This window comes from Pygocentrus nattereri, chromosome 16, assembly GCF_015220715.1.
Source record: "Pygocentrus nattereri isolate fPygNat1 chromosome 16, fPygNat1.pri, whole genome shotgun sequence".
Taxonomy (NCBI): domain Eukaryota; kingdom Metazoa; phylum Chordata; class Actinopteri; order Characiformes; family Serrasalmidae; genus Pygocentrus; species Pygocentrus nattereri.
The window spans coordinates 33,229,620-33,250,088 of NC_051226.1; the positions used below are offsets into that span (position 1 = coordinate 33,229,620).

At 42.3% G+C, this 20,469-nt stretch overlaps 1 protein-coding gene across 2 annotated transcripts; it reads left to right on the forward strand.

The window, feature by feature from the left end:
• Positions 1 to 309: 309 nt before the first annotated feature.
• LOC108410753 (uncharacterized protein KIAA2026) lies at positions 310 to 20,141 on the forward strand. Of its 2 annotated transcripts, XM_017681995.2 has the most exons (10): positions 319 to 436; positions 672 to 834; positions 2,592 to 3,328; positions 4,209 to 4,409; positions 5,719 to 7,208; positions 12,136 to 12,212; positions 12,685 to 12,774; positions 14,395 to 14,510; positions 14,719 to 14,909; positions 15,856 to 20,141. In XM_017681995.2, the coding sequence occupies exons 3-10, from the start codon at positions 2,667 to 2,669 to the stop codon at positions 19,443 to 19,445; spliced, it is 6,417 nt and encodes a 2,138-aa protein (XP_017537484.1). In that variant the 5' UTR covers positions 319 to 436; positions 672 to 834; positions 2,592 to 2,666; the 3' UTR covers positions 19,446 to 20,141. The 2 variants fall into 2 exon arrangements, with proteins under 2 accessions (XP_017537485.1, XP_017537484.1); XM_017681996.2 differs by lacking the exon at positions 15,856 to 20,141 and having other exon boundaries at positions 310 to 834; positions 12,685 to 12,778; positions 14,719 to 14,857.
• The last annotated feature ends 328 nt before the right edge of the window (positions 20,142 to 20,469 follow it).

Genomic DNA, 20,469 nt, shown 5'->3' on the forward strand with positions numbered 1-20,469 from the left:
GTGCCTCCACTATATCACCCCTACACATGTCACTTTATACATCACCAGTATTGAGATGTACACCATCTACCTCGTGCTCATGCTGCTGTTATTTGCACCTTATAATTATGGTTTATTGTTACTTTTGGGAGTTAACTGGGACCTTCAGTGCACTATTTCGTTCCACCTCATGTACCACATGTGATGCGAATGACAATGAATCCTCCTCTCCTCTCCTCTCCTCTCCTCGTAAATGTAGTTATTCACACGCGTTGTGCTGTAACCGTTGGACCTGGCAACCTCGCCGCTCTGCCGCGCAGGCGCAGTGCAGCCTGAGCCGTGAAGTTAAAGCTCCGCTGTCTGGTTGCTAAGCTAACTAAGCTAAGCTAAGCTAAGGCAAGAAACACAATATTCCAGAGCGGCGCTGCCACTAAAATGCCTTGCGTGACAAGAGCAGGTTATCCCCCCCTTTTAACGTTTCGTTTTCTCCCCTCGGTGTGACGCTTTTACTGCACAGTAAACTTTTTTTCCGTGGCGCGAATGTTGGAGCTGAAGCTCGGCAGCTCGCTAGCTCGTTAGCCCGTTAACTAGTCAATTAAACAGACTTTCAGTTTCCAGTCATTCAGTGAACTTCGTTCTCCTCGGTTTGTGGGAAAACCGCCCGATAACATATGTTTATGGTGTATATCTAGAGGCTTCTGGTCAGTAAGGAATGGGGGCACTTTGCTGCGGGCCCTGCAGTTGTGGATGGACACAATGGGCTCCGGGTGAGTAGCGGCGAGCAGCAGCAGCAGCGCCCTGCCGGGTCAGAGCCCCTCAGCCCGGGGAGAGACAGAGCACAGAGACGCTGCACAGGTAAGCTTGTCGGCAGCTCGTGTAAGGTGGGCTGACATGCCTGGACTGTAGAGAGACCACAGATGTCAGTTATAATGTTTATCAGGAGTGTATCTAAACATACATAAACAAATCAGCCATAACAATAAAACCACCTCCTTGACCATTTTATCAGCTCCACTGTAGTTCTACAGTTACAGACTGCAGTCCACCTGTTTCTCTGATACTTTGTTAGCCTGTTCTTCAGTGGTCAGGACCCCCCACAGAGCAGGAATTATTTGGGTGGTGGGCCATTCTCAGTTGTTGCTGGAGTTTTTAAACCCTGTGTCCACTCCACTCTATTAGACAGTCCTACCTTGTCGGTCCACCTTGTAGATGGAAAGTCAGAGACGACAGCTCATCTGCTGCTGCACAGTTTGTGTTGATCATCCTCTAGTCCTTCATCAGTGGTCACAGGAGGTTGTCCACAGGACGCTGTTGGCTGGATGTTTTCGGTTCTCACTCCAGCAGCAACGCTGAGGTGTTTAAAGACTCCCACCAGCACTGCCGTGTCTGATCCACTCGCACCAGTGCAACACACACTAACGCACCAGCACCACGTTAGTGCGACTGCAGTGCTGAGAATGACCCACCACCCAAATGGTATCTAATAAATATGTAACGGAGTAATTGTAGTTGTGATGTAGTCATAATAATTATGGCGTGGGCAATAAGACAGTATTTATCGCTATGATAAGTTGCATCATAAAATGCTTTTCTGAGAATAAGTATGTAATAATAAAACTGCAAGTTTCATCACACAGAGAGCTTTATTAGCCTTGTTTATTAGAGTTAAAGTGCATGTAAAATGTTTTTGACCATAACTTTTAAATGTGACACTGTTGCTTTTTTGTAGGACTGTCAAGTGACAGTAGCCTGTTGCTTGCTTTTAGTGACATCTAGTGGTGAACTTGCAGGTTGCAAGCAGCTAAAATTCCCCTCCCTCACCCCTCCCTTTCCAAGCATGTAGTCGAACCGTCAGGTTTTCTGCCTTCGTTTGTCCTGATTTTGTTTATTCTTCTTCATGTTTTCTCTTCTTTTACTGTGAAGGTTCACCCTCGGTCGCTTTTCTCGTGCTAAATAATGCGTCTAAATTTGGGTTCTCAATGTTCTCACAACACAAAATCGTCAGCCAGCACTGGCAGCAAGCACAAATTTTTCTTCTTTCTATGTCATTTAGCCAGAGCTACAGCACCACCAAATTCAAGCTACTGCTTCAGCATAAAAACAAACAGCTCCCTCTAGAGGCAGTGTTTGGTTTTTCCATTCAGGGTAGAAACTACTGTAGAAACATGGTAAAAACATGATGGCCTCTGTTGGAGGAGAAGCCGGCTTCCTATGAAGATGTGAAGGGCTCATTCTAAGTTAATACAAACATAACTATTTAGAGTCATAAGTGATTATTCCCTAATGAAAAAATGGTTTTGTTTTCTATAGTCCATTCCTGCTAATAGACCCCCTAAATTTTACACACCGCGTCTTTAATGTGTTTATGACCTAATTTATTAATTTTAAATCAACGATAAATCTTTAATAAGGTTAGTCTTATTGCAAAATGGTACTCTTTTGTCTGTTTCAACTCATTGAGCAGCCGAAAATGAAATATCGTGATGTGGGGCATTATGGGATTGTCCTGAATATGATTTTTTTGCAATAACGCCCACCCCTAAATCATATTGGTATATTGGATTTGGCTTCTGTTATCTAAGACATCACCAACACAGTTTTCTTTATTTTAGGAGCGACGATGGCTTCATCTGGCTTCAGATGACGTTTTGACTCTGCACTGATGAGCGGGACTGATCTAGAGGAACATGAAGGTGTGTCCCGACACAAGCGAGAATGACCCAAGCTGCCCTCCGGAAGCACTGAATCACACCGCACAGGGCCGCAAAGACATGGCAGGCATCAGTGACGACTACAAGCATTTGTTTTTCCACAGTCACCTCCAGAACGAGCTGCCTTCTTTTTGTAGGAGTGCGTCGCAGTCTGGATCGAAATGTCGAGGAACTGAATGTATGCAGGTTTCAGATGGGCTGTGCAACGGTTCTTCTGAGAATGTGGTTTCAAACTGTGGCATGATGGAAATCGAGGACAGCCGGTCTTCGCCCTATGCCTGTTCGTTCAACACGGTCGATGATGACGACGGCGACGATGATGATGACGAAGACCTTACGCCGGAGGTGCAGCAGGCCTACAGGATCTTTCACAGTTTCCTCACGGACAAACACAAAGTTCTAACTGCGCCGTTCTGGTGTCCGATTGGCCCTGGAGAGCGAGGAGGGAATGCTGTGAGCTTCAATAGGATAGACGGCAAATTTGTCAACCGGGAGTATGAAAGTATTACTGAGTTTGTGGCCGATTTTCGGCTCATGCTGGAGAACTGCTACAGGTTCCATGGCGTCGATCACTGGATCTCCAAACAGGCTCAAAAACTGGAGATCATTCTGGAGCAGAAGCTGACGCTACTGTCAAGGTAAGCGGTAGCATAAAGATGATGGATAATTAGATGATGGATGTACACAGAGTTGTTCAGAGTGGTTTGGTGCTCCGTTCTAGAGAAACCTAGAGTAAAAATTGTTCACAGTGGTGATGGGAACCAGACGTCCACTTACATTTTACTACATAGAATGGTTAGGAATTCACTGCCTGATGACTGAGACACTGTTTTACGATAGTTTTGAGAACTTAAACTCCATTCATGGAGGAGAGATACATAATATGCAGGGTGTTCTAAGGCAAAATAGTCCCCAAGTTAAACTTATTATTTCATATTTTCCACTATTTTCCTGTCATAAACATTCCATATAAAACTCAGAAGACACATGTAGGTTCTCTGGTGGTTTTGGATGGTAAATAAAATGGCTATATTTGTGTTATAGTCATGGTGATGCCTGGTTCCTATCACCACCACTGTAAAGACATTTAAGCTGTCAAGTTTATCTTACACTCTCTTTATATCTCAGCCATTGAATTATGCAGAAATTGTGAAATAATATCAGCTGATATTTTTAAGATCCACGATTTCATCATTATTTCCAAAATATGCTCGTTTTTTTCTAAGCTTGTGTTTTAAACAGAGGATTTCCTTTAACTTTAAATATAATAATGTAAGGGGTGTGCTGGATTTATAACACAAGGCAAAACGAGAGGATCATTTATGAAACAGAATGTGGCCCAATAATAATTTTATCCCAATTATCTTGTTTTCATAATTGTTGGAAGCCAAAATTGGAATTAGAAATAGAATTCGATTAATCGTTCAGCCCTAAGACAAGTGTAAATATCAGAGTAAGATAAGATCCTTGACAGCAGCATGAGTACTTGTTGTCTGTTCATTCGTTCACACTCAACAGGACCCTGAGAGAAAAGACGACCTTGGCAGTGACCTCTGGGGGGCGCTTCGGCACTGAAGACGAGAAAGGTCCAGCTGGCACCTCGACAAGGCGGCGGTCTGTGCCACGGAACCTGGCAGCCATTACAGTGGGTGGCTGCGAGTCCATCATGGTGCAGGCCCTCCGACTGGAGGAACAGCAGAGAGCTAAAGAGGAGAAAAGGTATCTGTGATGTAGAAAGACCAACCGCAGAACCTTGATCAGTGTTTGGTTTTCATTCCTAAATGACTCAGGCAGCAACTAATGACTATTTATCATGGAGAACCAAGCACTTATTTTATTGAGTAAAAAATTGGTGTAGTTTGAAAGATGGTTCTTCAGGGGTTCTTTAGTAAAGAAAATGGTTCTGTATAGAACCATGAACACTTAAAGAACCCTTTGCATGAATAAAGTTGAAATGGTTCTTCAGATTGTGCTGTAGATGATTCTATATAGAATATTTTTGAAAAACCAACGTACTAGAGGTAATTAAATGATGTGGAGAGTTTCAGCTTTAATTTGAACAGACCAGTTGTAGGATTTACAACCACACATTTCACACACAGATCCCCATTCTAAGGGGCTTAAAAGTAATTGGACAAACTAATGTAGTCATAAATAATTTTTTTAAATATTTGGTTCCAAGTCAAAGACTGCCTGAAGTCTGGAATCCATAAACACCGCCAGGTGCTTGGATTCTTCCAAAGAAACAATTCAACCTGCTGCTGTTATTAGAAGTTGCGTCATCAGGAAATACAAAGGAATCGGTTCCATTGGCAGCCATACATGCTCAAGTCATAATGCTACCTCTACCGTGCTCGAGAGATGACATGGTAATCTGCTTATATGTAAAATAATGAGGGAATGACTCTCAACTTGCTGTGGAACCTGAGCTGTCAGTTGGCAAAACAGTCCCCAGTTTTTATTTTTTACATCCATATAGGGCTATGTGTGAAAATCCCCTATTCGTCTATTTGGATGTGGGGGAAAAAAAACAACCTCAAATTAAAGCTGAATGTCTGCAGGTGAGCTCATAAGTATTTAATTTCACCACCAATATGCTCTTCTTTGTTGTCAACTTTGTTAACTTTATAAATATTTTTGGTCTTGAATGCATATCAGTCTCAAAAACAGCCTGTTCAATTTTAAAGCAGTAAGAGAAGTCATGTAAAAATTACTTACGCCATTTGGACATTATAGAGCTTTTTAAATGAAACAGTAGAAGCCATATCGCCCCCTACACTTCCTGTAGTGTATTACAGTCTGTCAGAGTGACTGTGTGGATCATATGAACATTATAGAGCTTTTTAAATGAAACAGTAGAAGCCGTATCTCCCCCTACACTTCCTGTAGTGTATTACAGTCTGTCAGAGTGACTGTGTGGATCATATGAATATTATAGAGCCACTTTGTAAATGAAACAACAAAAGCCCTGCCTAAGATCTGCTGCCTTATTATGCTCATATTCACAAACATTGCCTTTGTCATTTAGGCAGCGAGAGCTTGAGAAGAAAGAGGCAGAGGAAGCGTCAGCCAAAGAGGTGGAGGAGTGGGAACAGTGCCTCCTCTCCCTGGCAGAGCCGTGGCCTATCAGCACAATGTGGGAGCTTCCTGCCATTGGTCATTTTCTGTGCCTAGCCCAGACAACTCTTAACCTTCCTGAAATAGTTTTCTTCGAGCTGGAGCGCTGTCTGCTCATGCCCCGCTGTAGCTCTTTCCTGGCAAAGGTCATGACCTCCCTGTTGTGCCAGCCCCATCGCAGGGCGACACTCCATAGGCGTCCCTCCCTGCCCTACCGCCGCTGGGAGGCGGAGCTCAGGCAAAAGGTCCTGGGCTGGTACAAGGAGGTGGGCCAGGCTGAAGACCAGGTAGCCCGTGCAGAACAGCTAGGACTTTGCCACCAATTTTTCTGGACTTTGGGCGAGACAAGTCCTTTGGACAGTACGGCCTTTCACCTCCTGCCCTTCAACCAGCGTGTTTGGTTGCTCAAAGGTCTTTGCGATAACGTATACGAAACACAGAAAGATGTACAGAACGCTGTCCTTGGGCAGCCCATTCACGAGTGCCGAGAGTCCATCCTGGGCTACGATAGCCAAGAGAACGCCTACATACACTTCCCACATTTCTGTGGTGCGGATTTGCGGATTTATCGGCAGAGTCCATGTGCGGCGCTGAGCTTCCCATTACCACCGTTCCATGTTAAGAAACTAGAGTGCGAAGTGGACACCAGGGGCGCCAGTGGCATCTCTGCTGTGATGCCGAATTACCTAGAACATATCGGGGTTAAAGAGGAGAACGAGGACTCCACCAGTGGGGATCTTGAATTGTGGATCAATGAAGATGATTCACTTCGAGACATGGATGTTAGCTCGGTAGAAAGTGAGCCAGATCAAAAAGGCCCCAAAAGATTTCTGTTCCCACATAAAGAGGAACTGCCAAGTCCTGAAAGCATCAAGGGAGAACCTTTGAAGGTTAAGTTAAAAGAACAAAAAGACAAAAATGAGGTGGCAGAAGAAGTTTCTGACTGTGAACCTTGCCTCACAGTGGGGGAAAACTGCTACAAAGGGAAGCTTCCGGCCAACTTTCCGAGCACAGACACTTTACAGCCTTCCTTGCAGTTCATCGAGAATGCCACACAAAAAAATGGACCCCCTCGTCGGGACAAGGGTCCTTGTCCAAAGTGTTCTATGGACTCTGACGGTAAACGCGAACATCGTTCATGCTTTTGCTTCAAAGCTGAGGCCGACAGAACCGGCTCTGTGTTTTCTCGACAAGCGAGCCGCTCAGGGGCTGAGACAGGAAGGATGCGCTCCAAAAAGAAAAAAAGAAAGAAAAAGAAAGAGAAGTCAATTGGGGTCAAGGCAGGGACAGGCAAACTGGGGCTGAAAACGTTTCGTCATGCCAGAGCAGCCAGAGGCACCCTGCACAAAGCTGCCATTGCCACCATGAAAAGGAACGATAAAAGGAAAAAACGGAAGTTAGGTGAGAAAAGATTGCTATATTTTTTTACTTTGTTGGTTCTGTTTTAACTTATAATCTTTATAATGAAAAGGCCTAAAAGGGTTCTTTGGAGTGACAAGGATGGACAAGATTAGAAATGAGCAGATCAGAGGGACAGTGAAGGTGGAGCAGTTTGGAGATAAAGCCAGAGAGGCCAGGTTGAGATGGTTTGGACATGTGTTGAGAAGGAATAGTGGATATATTGGGCAAAGAATGTTGGAGATGGAGCTGCCGGGTAGAAGGAGAAGAGGTAGACCTCAGAGAAGGTTTATGGATGTAGTGAAGGTGGACATGGAGATGGTTGGTGTAAAAGTAGAGGAGGCAGTGGATAGGGCAAGATGGAGGCAGATGATCCGCTGTGGCAACCCCTAAAGGGAGCAGCCGAAAGAAGAAGAAGAGGGATAAAAGAACCTCTTTGGCCTCTCTAAACCTTTTAAAGCCTCTCTACATTGGGAATGGGTGATGTGACAAATATATAACATGATGATACTTCATGATACACAATGTTCATCACAATATTTAGTTATTTTGAGATTGAATGAGTTGAAAGACAAAAAATAGTAAAGAAAATATCCAATCTAAAGCTAATTACAGTGCTTTTGAATACACATTTTTATTCAACGTTTTACACACTGCACATGCTCATGTCTCCCTAGACTTAACTCTGGAATCTGATGTGTTTAGTCTCCATGACGACTTCAGTCCCGACTGAATTTCGGATAGTACCTATCCCAGATTAACAGTTCCTAAATTCATAATCTCATCATTAACTTCAGATAAGAAAACAGTATCACACAAACATCCTAACTAGACTAAACCTCCTAAATACTGTCCTGACTTTAGGATGAACCCCAACAGTGTCCTAAGTCAAGTCAAGTTTATTTGTATAGCGCTTTTTACAACAATGTTGTCACAAAGCAGCTTTACAGAAGTTTGAAAACACACAGTTACAGTATATATCCCCCAGTGAGCAAGCCAGAGACGACGGTGGCAAGGAAAAACTCCCTCGGTCTGGAGGAAGAAACCTTGGGAGGAACCAAGACTCACAAGGGGAGACCCATCCTCCTCTGGTCAAACAGTATTTACAATTTAATAAACTAAATACCAAATAAAAGCTAAGAGGATCTCTGTTTGAAGACTGGATGGTAAAGCTTTAGAAACTGCACTGGTAGAGCCGGTCTCTGACTGAGGCGGTCTCTGACTGAGGCGGTCTCTGAATGAGGCGGTCTCTGACTGAGACAGTTTCTGACTGAGTCTTTATGAAAAGTGGGAGTGAGCTGAAACGGTCCCATCCTATCTCATTGCTGGTACAGCTGGATGGCACAGTGATATAACTGAGGGTGTTGCAGTTGGCACAAATGAACAGGAGAGCGGGTTGGTGATGGTGAGGAGGAGGCCCTCATGGTCAGTCTTCAGCAGGATGGGAGGGCAGTCATTATCTCAAGAAGAGTAAAGAGACAAAATTAGTTCTGCTCAGGAATATGACTGTAATAAAAATGATTTCCGCCAGAGTGTGGCTGGTGATTCTGGCAGATCTAACTATAACAGCATAAACTAAAAGGAGAGAACCAGAAGGTAACATAGATATGAGAGTACCCTGAGACACTGGGATGCCCCCACTCCACCGTCAACAAACGATCGCGTGATCGCGTGAAGTGGTGGGTGAACAGCACCAACTTCTCAGTTTACCATAAGCCTCTATGCCCATGAATTTCTACTTAAGTGTCTGTTTCTATAGTTTTTAGGCAGCTGAGTCAAGCAGTTTGGTTCACTACCAGCATAATGAGGCTACATGCATTTCTACTGTAAAACGCTACTTTTACTGTGAGACATTTTTTCTTTTCTAACTCTGCTTTTCAGAAATCTCAGACTCTGCAGACTCTATTCTCTGCTGTTCCTCTGATTACCTTCCTGTGTTAATGTTGATGATGAAATATTACAGTGATGGTGGTGACTAATGAGGAGACAGAGCTGAATGTGTGTCTGTTTATGAGAAGGAATAACATTAGCATCCTCGGCTAAAGCATTTGGGAAATGGAGACTGCAACTGGGGAGCGGCGATGCTGTGATAAACAGCAGGGGGTGCTCTCACAGTATTCACAACTTGCAGTTTATCACACTTTAGTTTGACCAGCAGCTGTAACCTACATTTTTAACATTATTTCGATTGTGTTTATGTTTCAGTGGTGTGTGTGTGTGTGTATGTATGGCCTAGGACACAGACATGACAGCTGATTAATCCAGTAGGTTAAGATTTCCTAACTGGAGATAAGATGCTGTAAGATTTCTAAATTAAGATTTGCATCTGTGATACGAACATATGATGAAAATAATGTTACTGAATTATTGAAAGTAATAAATACATTATGATGAAGCTTATTTTGGCCACTCATGCAGTTGCAACAAAATGCACAGCTTTTTGAAGGGCAAGATCTTTGTTTAGGGGCAGATTTGAGCAGCTTAATTGAGATTTATTGTTTTAATTCTGCATGTAATGTTTTCACACTTAGGCCTTACTTAGGGACTTTTCAGCCATGCTGGCGTACATCCATTATCCAACAACAGGCTTGTCAATTGAAATGTTCAGTCGCTCGTTTCTGCCATCACTAGTGTTCCCGTTACACGATCATGCCTGGCCCTGCAAGACTAACGAATGTTGTAAATGCATAGATATTCCCAGTGAGCGGTCTGACTAGGGCGTGGCAGTTTGGGACGTATATTGTTACCATGATAAATTATGACCCTGTTCACACCTGATCACTCCATGTGTCTTAAGGGTCAGGGGCCGTATTACAGAAAATTCTTATCTATTTGTCTTAAGATCTGACGGGTCAAGATAAGCTTTTTTCACAAATTCGTATTACAGAAGCAAACCTTTTCTTAATTTAGGAAACCTATCTTGCTGCATCTCTTCTTATCTCAAGTTAGGAAATCTTAACTTACTCAATTGAAGTTGACAATCAACGGTTGTGTCTGTTACCTAGCAACCCTAGGTACACAGCTGAATCTAGTAAACACATAATCAAATTAGTTAACCAGACAGCTATTGTTACAGGTATAGAGAAAGTCAAATAAATCTAAAGCGCTATAAACAAAGTTAAGAATATTGTGTCAGCACTTTGTGTTGTTCATCAGTCACCGTTCCACAGTTTGTTTCATTTCCCAAACGCTTTAGCCGAGCATGCTAACGTTGTTCCTCCTAATAAACAGACAAATGTTCAGCTCTGTCTCCTCGTTATTCATCATCATCACTGTAATATTTCATCATAAACATTAACACACGAAAATAATAAGAGGGGGTGGTGGAGTTCATGTCTGCAGCGTCTGAGGCTTTAAAACGCTGTTAGAAAAAAACCTCACGAGTCAAAGTACTGTTTTCAGGGTAGATAAATGCTACTAATAGTGATCTGTGCTGCGTGTCACTGCACAAAACAATAGAAACCGAAGGTTAAAACAGAAGTTTAGACGCTCTAAGACATTTATCTTAAAGTTAAGAAAATATTTAGAATATTTTGGAAACTTAGGATGTTTCTGTAATAGTTTCCTTATTTGGAAATAAGATTATAGACTTGAGAACTGTTGTTCTGTAATGGCTTCTGTCCTAACTTCAGTCTTAACTTTGTTGCCATGACAATACAGCAGATTACCAGTACAGTCAAACCCCCTCCCAGGACAACTGAATCTCAAACCAGTATAATCAAACTCCCTCCCAGTATAACTGAAACTCCTACCAGTACAGCCAAACCCCCTCCCAGTACAATTGAAACTCCTCCTAGTATGAACAAAATCCCTCCACGTACAACCAAAACCCCTTACAGTACAACCAACCACCCCCCTCCCCCCATACAACAACCCAGCACTCAAACCCCTCCCAGTACGACAGAAACTCCTCCCAATAAAACAGAATCCCTCCAGGTGCAACAAAACGTCCTCCAGTACATTTGAAACTCCCCCCAGTACAGCTGAAACTCCTCCTAGTATGAACAAAATCCCTCCACGTACAACCAAAACCCCTTACAGTACAACCAACCACCCCCCTCCCCCCAGTACAACAACCCAGCACTCAAACCCCTCCCAGTACGACAGAAACTCCTCCCAATAAAACAGAATCCCTCCAGGTGCAACAAAACGTCCTCCAGTACATTTGAAACTCCCCCCAGTACAGCCAAAACCCCTCCCAGTACTGCTGAAACCCCTCCCAGTACAGCCAAAACTGCTCAACGAAAGTAGCACAGGAAAAGGTTGCAGAGATAAATGATTGGTAACTCGTCATCATGTAACAAGCGGGCATTTGAAATATATCCGATCTCAGTCTGACTAACTGGAGACACATTTGACTGAGTGTAAAAACATGAGGCCAAAATCTTATCAGTGTACACAGAAAGTGACCAGCGTAAACCATTGTGAACTGGCTTTTTGTCAATACAGTATGCTTTTCTGAACATATCATGTAAATCATCAGTAGACACTGACAAGCTGCCTGTTTCGTTATGAAAAGAGGAAAATGAGTCCTGTTGAGCACGTCGTGTTCACAGTTTTTGAATGTGTTTTTAAAATGTAGCACTACTGCCTCTGTTATCTCTGTTCCAATAAATCAAATGTCTGAAAAGTAAATGCTGTGACATAGTGTGTATTGTGAAAAATTCATGAAATTTCACAATGCTATATTTTTGCCATATCGCCCAGCTCTAGGTCTGGCAAATCTGTCATATCACAGGCACTTCTGCATTATGTTTTGGCTGCAGTGCCCATGGCAAGGGATTAACCTACATAGTGACTTATTGCATAGCATTGATTGTGTCAGATTACGCAGTGGCATTTTGATGCAGCCTATTTCAGTGGTTCAGCAGAGGATGTCAAACACTGTTCTCAAATATCAGTCACAGTCTGAAATTCTGTGTGTCTGTAGGACGAAAGTTTGACTCCAAAAAAGCTGGGGAAAAAGAGACCGAGCCTCCACAGCTCCCATTGGAGCCAACGTTTAAGGTAAGAGTTAAGTATGTACTAACGAACACAGTCTGCCATTAACACAAGATAACGTAATTCTATATTAGTGCCGAATTGGGGAAATTCTCAGTGCTACAGCAGCAAAGGGATAAATAACAAGAAGAGGATTAACAAACAAGGCAGTTAACCTTGTTTATTACTCGAAAAGGTTACGATTTGTTACTTATTACTATATAGACAATATATATAATATTAAATATAAAAATTATAAACTGAATTCTTCACAAAATGAACAACATAAAAATAAAGACAAGAAAATCTTCACACTATAATGATATTTTACACATATTGCATGTGGGATATTGCATTATGGGTCTCTTGATTACTCTGTGTTTAAGATCTGAAATTTTAATGCCAAATATCCAATCTTTCACAAGTCCCTCTCTCTACTATTCTTCCTTTCTTTCCTTGCTTTTCTCCATAATCTATCTCTCTTTTTACCCCATTGTAGTTGGTCTGCACCAGCTTAGATGAGCTGAGGGATCTCATCAGCAAAACGGAGGATGAGCTGGACGAGTTGGAGAGCTCCAAAAAGAGATGTGTTAGTAAGAGAGGGAAAATATAAACGCACACACATGCACCCACGGTGACTGGATTGTCATATTTACATGAATACAGTGTCTAATACTATAGATTAATGCTTTGGAAATATGGACTACAACTCATTTTCTGTCCATTTTTTAATGCCACTCAGGTTGGTACCTTTTTGGCATAGTTATGCATTACATTAATAATAGAAATTAAGTATAGTCCTGTGCAAAGTCAAAGACCACACTCCCGTTTATGTAGGTCCATGCGAGTTTACTTGAATTTGGTTAGGTTCAGCAACAACTTAGGGTGTACTCGCTCTACTCCCGGTTGCTTTGTACCATGCCTGAGCATGACTGCCCCCCCTGACTTCGCCCCACCTGGCCTGCACACACATTGTGCTTTTGTTTGAAGAAAACCACTTTCACAAAGCACAAGACATTAAAGGCAACCAGGCAAAGTGTGAGTACACCCTAAGTTGCTGCTGAACCGAACCAAATTCAAGCAAATTCACACGTTCCCCCATTACTAGGAGACGAAGACAAACAAACATGTGGTGACTGCTGCTGTTTTCTCTGCTATTTGCACTGATGCAGTAAAGATGCAGCAGGTAATCATGTTTATGAGAGTGTAAGGGGTGTAAAGACACAATCAGTCTGGAAAATTTGAGAGTTTTAGAAGTACATAAACTCAATTGTGCCTTAAACTCAGCTTTGCTGCACAAGTGAGTGACCTTCTGCCATTTTTACCTGCTGGGATTTCTTCTTTTGGGCTCCTATTTTTTTTTTGGTTGTTGGAGGAGTCTGTCCAGACTGAGTCGCTGAGCAGTTTACACTACCAGATTACGCTTAGAGATGGGTCAAAAAATTAATCGTTTCGTAAACTCTTACTGGTCTGAAACATGGTCTGATTCTGAAGCAGGACTGGCAAAAAATGTATGTCCTATTTAAATATATATTGTGAGAAAATGTAATTCCTAACAACCACCTGGAAGACCTGGTGGACACCAACCCCGCCCACGTCAGATAAACAGCACTTAAGGCTTTTCATGTTTGGAAATCAAGGTGCTTCAGATCTGAAAACATCCACAGGTGTTTCTGTCCGGTGTTCCGCTGTGAGAAGACGACTCCACACAAGACAAGCTGAGAAAAGGAGACGGACAAAAAAGGAAATGGACACTATAATTGGACGTCTAAAATGTGTTTTTCTGAACTGATGAATTTGAACATTGTGGGGTTACATGAGCTCATGAAAAGAAGAAAGTACATCCAACTTTTAAGCCTGAACTTAAAAGTTGAACACTATCCTGGCAGATTGCTTTGAAGAACTGACAGCAAGTCTCTTGAAACAATGAAAGCTGTACCAAAAGCAAAGAGTGGGCATACTATACACTGAAAAAATGAATATTATATTTAGCTGTTCAGGTTTTAATTTTTGGTTAAATATATGCCTTCTCCTTTTTCCTTTTTTGCCATTTTGACAGGAAATAAGAAAGGGTGGTCTTTGACATTTGCACAGTACTGTATGTCCTCAACATCACAAAATTTTACATTTTCAACCTAGTGTGGCACAACTATAAATACATAAACACTGTTGGCACCTCATTAAAGTGATGTTGGATGGTACATTTCAGGGAAGATGGTACTTAAAGAGAGAATCGGTGAAAGAGCTTCACATTACTCTTATAAGACTGCTGAATGAGCTGTTACCATGGGAACCCAAATTGCTCAAGGCTTTCCAAAGGAACAGGTAAGCATCCTTTACTACATCACATAGATAAATATTTATTTTTCCGCTGGTTTCATGTTTGCTGTCCTGTGAGTCTTACGATAAAATGAGGGGATTTAAATTGTTTCCAAGACTAATACTGATGTAATGTGTAACTGAGTAATTTGAAACATATGTTTTGTTCTCAGTTTAATTGTTAAATTCAACTTTGATTTTCTTCTCCCGTCAGAGGCAGGCTGAAAAAGGAGAGTGATGATTTTAAAAAGCATCCTGAATATGAAAACTTTGTCAGAGAGGAGTGCATGGCAGTTGAAGGAGATGGAGGTGCATGTAAAAAAGGCTCTTCTGCAGAGACTAGCAGAGAAGATGAAGATGAAGACAGAATCGAAAGAACTTTGAAGGGAGACTCTGGGGTGACAGGTGCAAACTTTTAAAAATGCTTTTCTAATCATTGGTGGTTGAAAGAAATCTTAGATCGTTTCTCTTTGGTTTCATTCAAACAGCAGGAAAAAGTGGCCCAAATTCTGATTTTGTCACCAAATCGATTTTTTTTGTTTGGCTGTTCACATCGTTTAAATGTGACCTGCATGCGACACTTAGTCTGAACAGATCACACTCCCAAACTGACTTCTGTGTGCAAAAGGACAGTGCTTCATGTTGATTCATGTGGGTCATCCAGAGGTAAACAACCATGACTATGAATGAATGGCAGCTGCTCGTAAAGGTTTCAGTTCATCTTCCAGCATCACAGGAGCGATTATGAAGTTCCAATGGCTGACAGCTCAGCTCATCACAGACGTGTTCGTGCTCACATTTAAAAAAGGCGTGTTATTCAGCTGCACTCACTTTTTTGGTTTGTGTCCTCGGATTCTTTAAACTTTGCTTTCAGACTTTTTAACTGTTCTTTGATGCTGCAGCCTTACTGTCTTACTGCCACATTCAAACACGCAGCAGCTGTGATAAATTGCTTCTAATTCTTTGCACAGAAACATCAGCCTAAATGTTCAATGTCTGAGCAGCGCTAAATGATGACGATTGTCAAGTGGGATTAACGTAAAAGGCACATGAATTCCGATCTGGCTGTTCAGACTGAGTCGCATTTCAATGGAATTGGAATTAAAAATGTCAGATTCAGTGCGTTTTTTGCTGTTCAGACTGCCACACAAATGACACATAAGGAAAAATAATGGATTTGGGCCACTTTTATCTGCTGTGCAAACATAGCCTTTGTTTCTAAAATTCTTTGACATTTATGTTTTTTCTTAAATATGTTTTCTGGCATTTGCTGCTTAATTGAAAAATTCTAGAATTTGTATGCAAGATTAGCCTAATTATCGCCCATAAAACTGTGATTTGTTTTTTGCAGAATGTGAAAATCAGCATGGGACTGAGTCATTAGGATGCCTAATTCGTGGACAAGAAATTTTTACATCTTTGAGTGAGTCTGGACCTTTGACTCAAGGATTAAAGCATCGCCAAAATTGTGACCTAGATGAGGGTTTCAGTCCTAGCAAAAGAGGGAAGTTTGTTGATGATTATGTGATTTCTGAACCTCAATTTGAGGTTGCATGCCATAATTCAAGCAGAGCAAACCCTCTAACCACAGAAAGAGCACCAGCGATCACTGCACCTGTGGGTACTTTTCAGAGGCACTGTAAGCCAATCCAGGCATTACTGGCCAAGAGTGTTGGAAACAAAGTGACCTTAATGAGTCATCCACAGGCTACTGCAATGGCTCAGGCTCTGGGACTGCCAAATAAGATAGAAACTTTAGCTGTATCGCCAACCAAACCCACAACAAGCTGTCCGTTGACGCCACTGACGGCACCAGTCACCACACAGACACAGATGCCCATTACGTCATCTGCACCAGTGCAGGTTGTATGTAACGTGTCGGACGGTTTGAGTTTGGTTAGAAAAGATTGCACCCCACTCAAGTTTTCCATGCAGCCAGTTATGGACCAGAAAACAGAGGAGAAGTTAATGCAGCAGATTATTATTCTTCCTTCAAATTTGCTCATTCAAAACGAGGAAACAAGAACTCAGCAGCCATCCATCACTTCTACAACGGTTTTATCCAATACTATTGGGTTCACTGTGCCTGAAAACAAGATTCCTGTCCAGCAAGTGGCTCCGTTAAAAGATACTAGCATTGTGAAAACACCTTCACCTTCTGTTTCACCCAGCTTGCTGAAGTTAACATCCTGCCGAGCTTCGCCAAGCCCTAAAAAGACTACTGAACCTCATTCAATGCTAAATAGATCCCCTACCCCTATTTTATCATCTGCGCATCCCAACAAATGTGATGGTAAGCAGGAGTTGAAGACCATGTGCATCCGAGACTCACAGTCCATCCTTGTCACAACGAGAGGAGGAAATACAGGAGTGGTGAAGGTTCAGACGTCAGAACAGAGTGGAGCAGGTTCTTTACCATCCAGCCCTGTTTTCACCATGCCTCCCCAGTTTCAAGCTTTCCTCGTCTCGAAGACGTCCGCAATGGCAACATCCACTGCTCAAGCACAAATTGCAACTACCACTGCCAAATTATTGCCTATTATCTCTTCTCCGAATGACAAGGGTAACTCCTTGAAATCTTCACCACAGTCACCTTTAAAACGTGTTGGTGCAGTGAATCCATCTCTGCTGGTGGAAAGTACTTGTGGTGCAGTAACTTTCAGCACTGGCTCACCTATTCCTGTAACATCTGTTCTTGACAGTCACGCAAAAACCGCTCAGACATTAATCAGCGTTAACTCTCTACTTACAGCACCTTCCCAAAGCAATGTTTCTTCAACTGTGAAGTCTGTCCAAGGCATCCCTCATACTACTACCTTTAACAGTACACTCCAATCTCCTCTGAAGAGGTGTCAAGCAAGGAGTCTTGGGCCAGAGCAGTCCACTTTCCCAAAAGTTTTCCTGGTCACACCCACAACAAATAACCCTGCATCAACAGCGAATGTCACTACTGCTCCTGCTCCATCTACTGTTTCCGGGTCAAGGGTCTTGTTTATGAGTCAGTCTTCCTCTGCCTGCTCTACTGTTACCATTCCTAAAGGACCTATAACATCTGTGTCCAGCACTGCCGCAGCTACTTCATTACCAGTTGAAGGTATGAAGGTTAGACCGAACTTTGTCCATGCCACTGGTAGCACAACTACTGGTACTCTAACTAAAGTCCAGGGTATCAATATTTCAGGGTTAACAGCTAGGATTGTGGACGAGAAAACAGTCACAAGCAATAGTCTAGTGCCACTCACTGATGCTGCCACAAAAGTTGCATCTGTGACAGTCTCTAGTGTACTTGCAACTTCTTCCAGTGGGCTCATTTTTGTCCAAAAAAGCAACCCTGCTGCAACTACCTGTCCATCAATGAGTATCAAAGGTCCTGTAAAAGCTACTGGAGCCACAGATGGCAAAACTGTCACATTTTCAACTTATGGCAGTGGGCATATGGCTTCCTCTGCACTCCTTTCAGCAGTAGATCAAAAGAATATGTCATCCACAGTCTCAATATCAAACATTCTGAATACTAAATCTGAACAAGTAATTGGCAGCTTAGCTCCAAACTTGGCCAGTCTTTCATCAGGAAGCCTCATTAACAAAGACAGTACTTTGCCAGGAGGTCTGATGAATGACAAGCCGTGGGTTACTACATCCCTTACTACAGCTTCCTCTCCTATCAAACTTCCGACATCGGTGCCAAGGGTCTCTCATCCTCTAACTCTGACTACCACAGCAGCAACACACACATCAGGCACCACTTCTCCAGCACCTCAACCAGGTTTGACTTCTGTGGTCAGAGCTCCTATAAATCCCATCAGTAGTAACACTGCAGTACAAGAAAAAGTTGTGATCAATACCAATGCACCACTTGCCCCTGGAACCCAACTGCTTATCAACAACATGAAATTTGTGGTACCTGCTCAAGGCCTTGGACCTGGTAGTCATGTTCTTTTCATCTCCAGCCCTGCCATGCGCCCTGCAGGTCCATTGGGGACAAGTCCTTTGCCTCTTGTCCCAAGGGGGGCAGGTACTTCAAATCTTCTTTCCCCTACACCAGTTGTTCAAGGTCCAAGAATGGTAGCACCAGTGATGCAGTCTCATCATACGCCTGTTAGGCTGCCAGTATGCACCACATCTGTCCCTTTTCATCAACCCTTAACCACAGCCAGACCCCCACTGTCCTCTACTGATTCTACTGCCTTTGCACAAATAACTCAGCTAGGGATGGTCATGTCACCTGGACAACAAAGCTTGACAAATATTGTGAGGCTTCCTTCCTCCTCAGCCCCTGAAGGTAAAGGACACTCTGTTGTGCCATCACATCGTGAACCCAACTGCCGAAAAAAAGAAGTTGTTGCAGTTGCTGCGCAATCACAGAGAAGTTCACAGAACATGGCAACACCAGCTCTTGTACAAACGGGACTTGTAAGTGCACCATCAAAACCCCAGCTAACGTCAGTCCTATCACCAGTGATTTCCCGGACACCCCCAATGCTTACCATGCCACCCATGAGTAGCACAATATCAAGGATGCATACCCTTCCTGTGGCAACTGTTCCACCAATTGGGGGTACCATCAGTAGTTGTCAGGCCACTCCCATTGCAACAATACCTCCATCTGTTAACACAGTTATAATGGCAGGTAGAGGTGTGCAACCTGGAAATATGAGAATGCCAGTTGTCATAACAAACACATCACAGGTTCAAGGCAAGGCTCCAGTGCAGGTCCCAGGTGCGCACACCATCCACACCCCCAGTAAACTGTTATTGAGTCCTGATGGCGCCATTTTGAATGTAGTTAGATGCCCAGCCCTTCAAAATGTACCAGTGATGGCAAATACAATGACCGCTCAAGTGGTGGTTCCCACCTGTAGTGGTGTGACTGGACCTGATATGAACACACTTGATTCTCAGAGGATGTTAACAGTTAATCCGGAGAGACCTAATCACTGACATTTGTCTCAGATGACTAAAATGGACATCCTTTTTACCTTGGTGATCAAAAAGGACCTTTAAGGACCTTTTGAAGTTGGTTGCTGAAAGGGGTGGGATGGATGCCTTTCTTTTTTGCCCCTGAATTAGAATGTTTCATTTTTCTCAGTAAGCACTATTTTGTATACTGGGTGTCTTTACATCACCTATAGCAGGAATACATCAAATTTGATTTAAATAATAATTGAAATGGCCAGTTATGTATATAGTAAACTATTTTATGGGCTTTTCATACTCAATTAGTATGCAAAAACTAAATTTCAGAAAAAGAATTTGAATCTTTTGTAGCAATCTTCCATTGACAGAGTTGTTACGCAATGCATATTTCACTCTTTAGAGTACTCTACATGCAGTTTTAGCACATGTCTACCAAGTCTGTTCAGGTCATTCTCACCTCTTACATATGGTAGTGGATTTGAGCTTGGTTAGGTTGATCAGTTTTAGCAATTGAGTTTTTTGAGACATTGAAACTAACATAATACCAATTACAGTACTACCATATGATGTTATAATTCAGAAGTCCTTTGACTACAGTTTACATGTTGAGAGTTAGAATTATTTATTAAATTGCCTATCTTGGATTTTTCAAAAATATTCTAGTATTTTGGACCACTTATATTGGACAAGAAGGAAATAAATGCAGTTCTTTGTTCTTTACCAGAGAAAATTGTATTCTTTGTTTCTTTAAATTCAGTTTCCCAAAAAGCAAAGCTTTGTTCTTCATATGGAAAGGCAAGTTAGTTCATATTGGTGTTATGAAGTCACTCCTGTACCCATGGAAGAGCTTTAATTTGAAGCCATCTTAGATACAATAATATAATAGGTCAGGTCAGCAACCCAAATGTTAAGGAGAGCCGTTTTGTCCTTTCAACAAATATCAAACCATCCTGGGAGCCACAATGTTTTATGTCCATTTTACCATTTCGGCTGTAAATATTTCTCAGTATGTTAATATACTAGTATAGGATAATACATAGAGACAAAC

Bases quoted from the DNA above. Each gene is read 5' to 3' on its own strand.
- LOC108410753 (XM_017681995.2), top strand. From the start codon at position 2,667: ATGAAGGTGTGTCCCGACACAAGCGAGAATGACCCAAGCTGCCCTCCG. The intron at 3,329-4,208 runs GTAAGCGGTAGC...CACACTCAACAG, and splicing joins AAGCTGACGCTACTGTCAAG to GACCCTGAGAGAAAAGACGA. The intron at 12,213-12,684 runs GTAAGAGTTAAG...ACCCCATTGTAG, and splicing joins CATTGGAGCCAACGTTTAAG to TTGGTCTGCACCAGCTTAGA.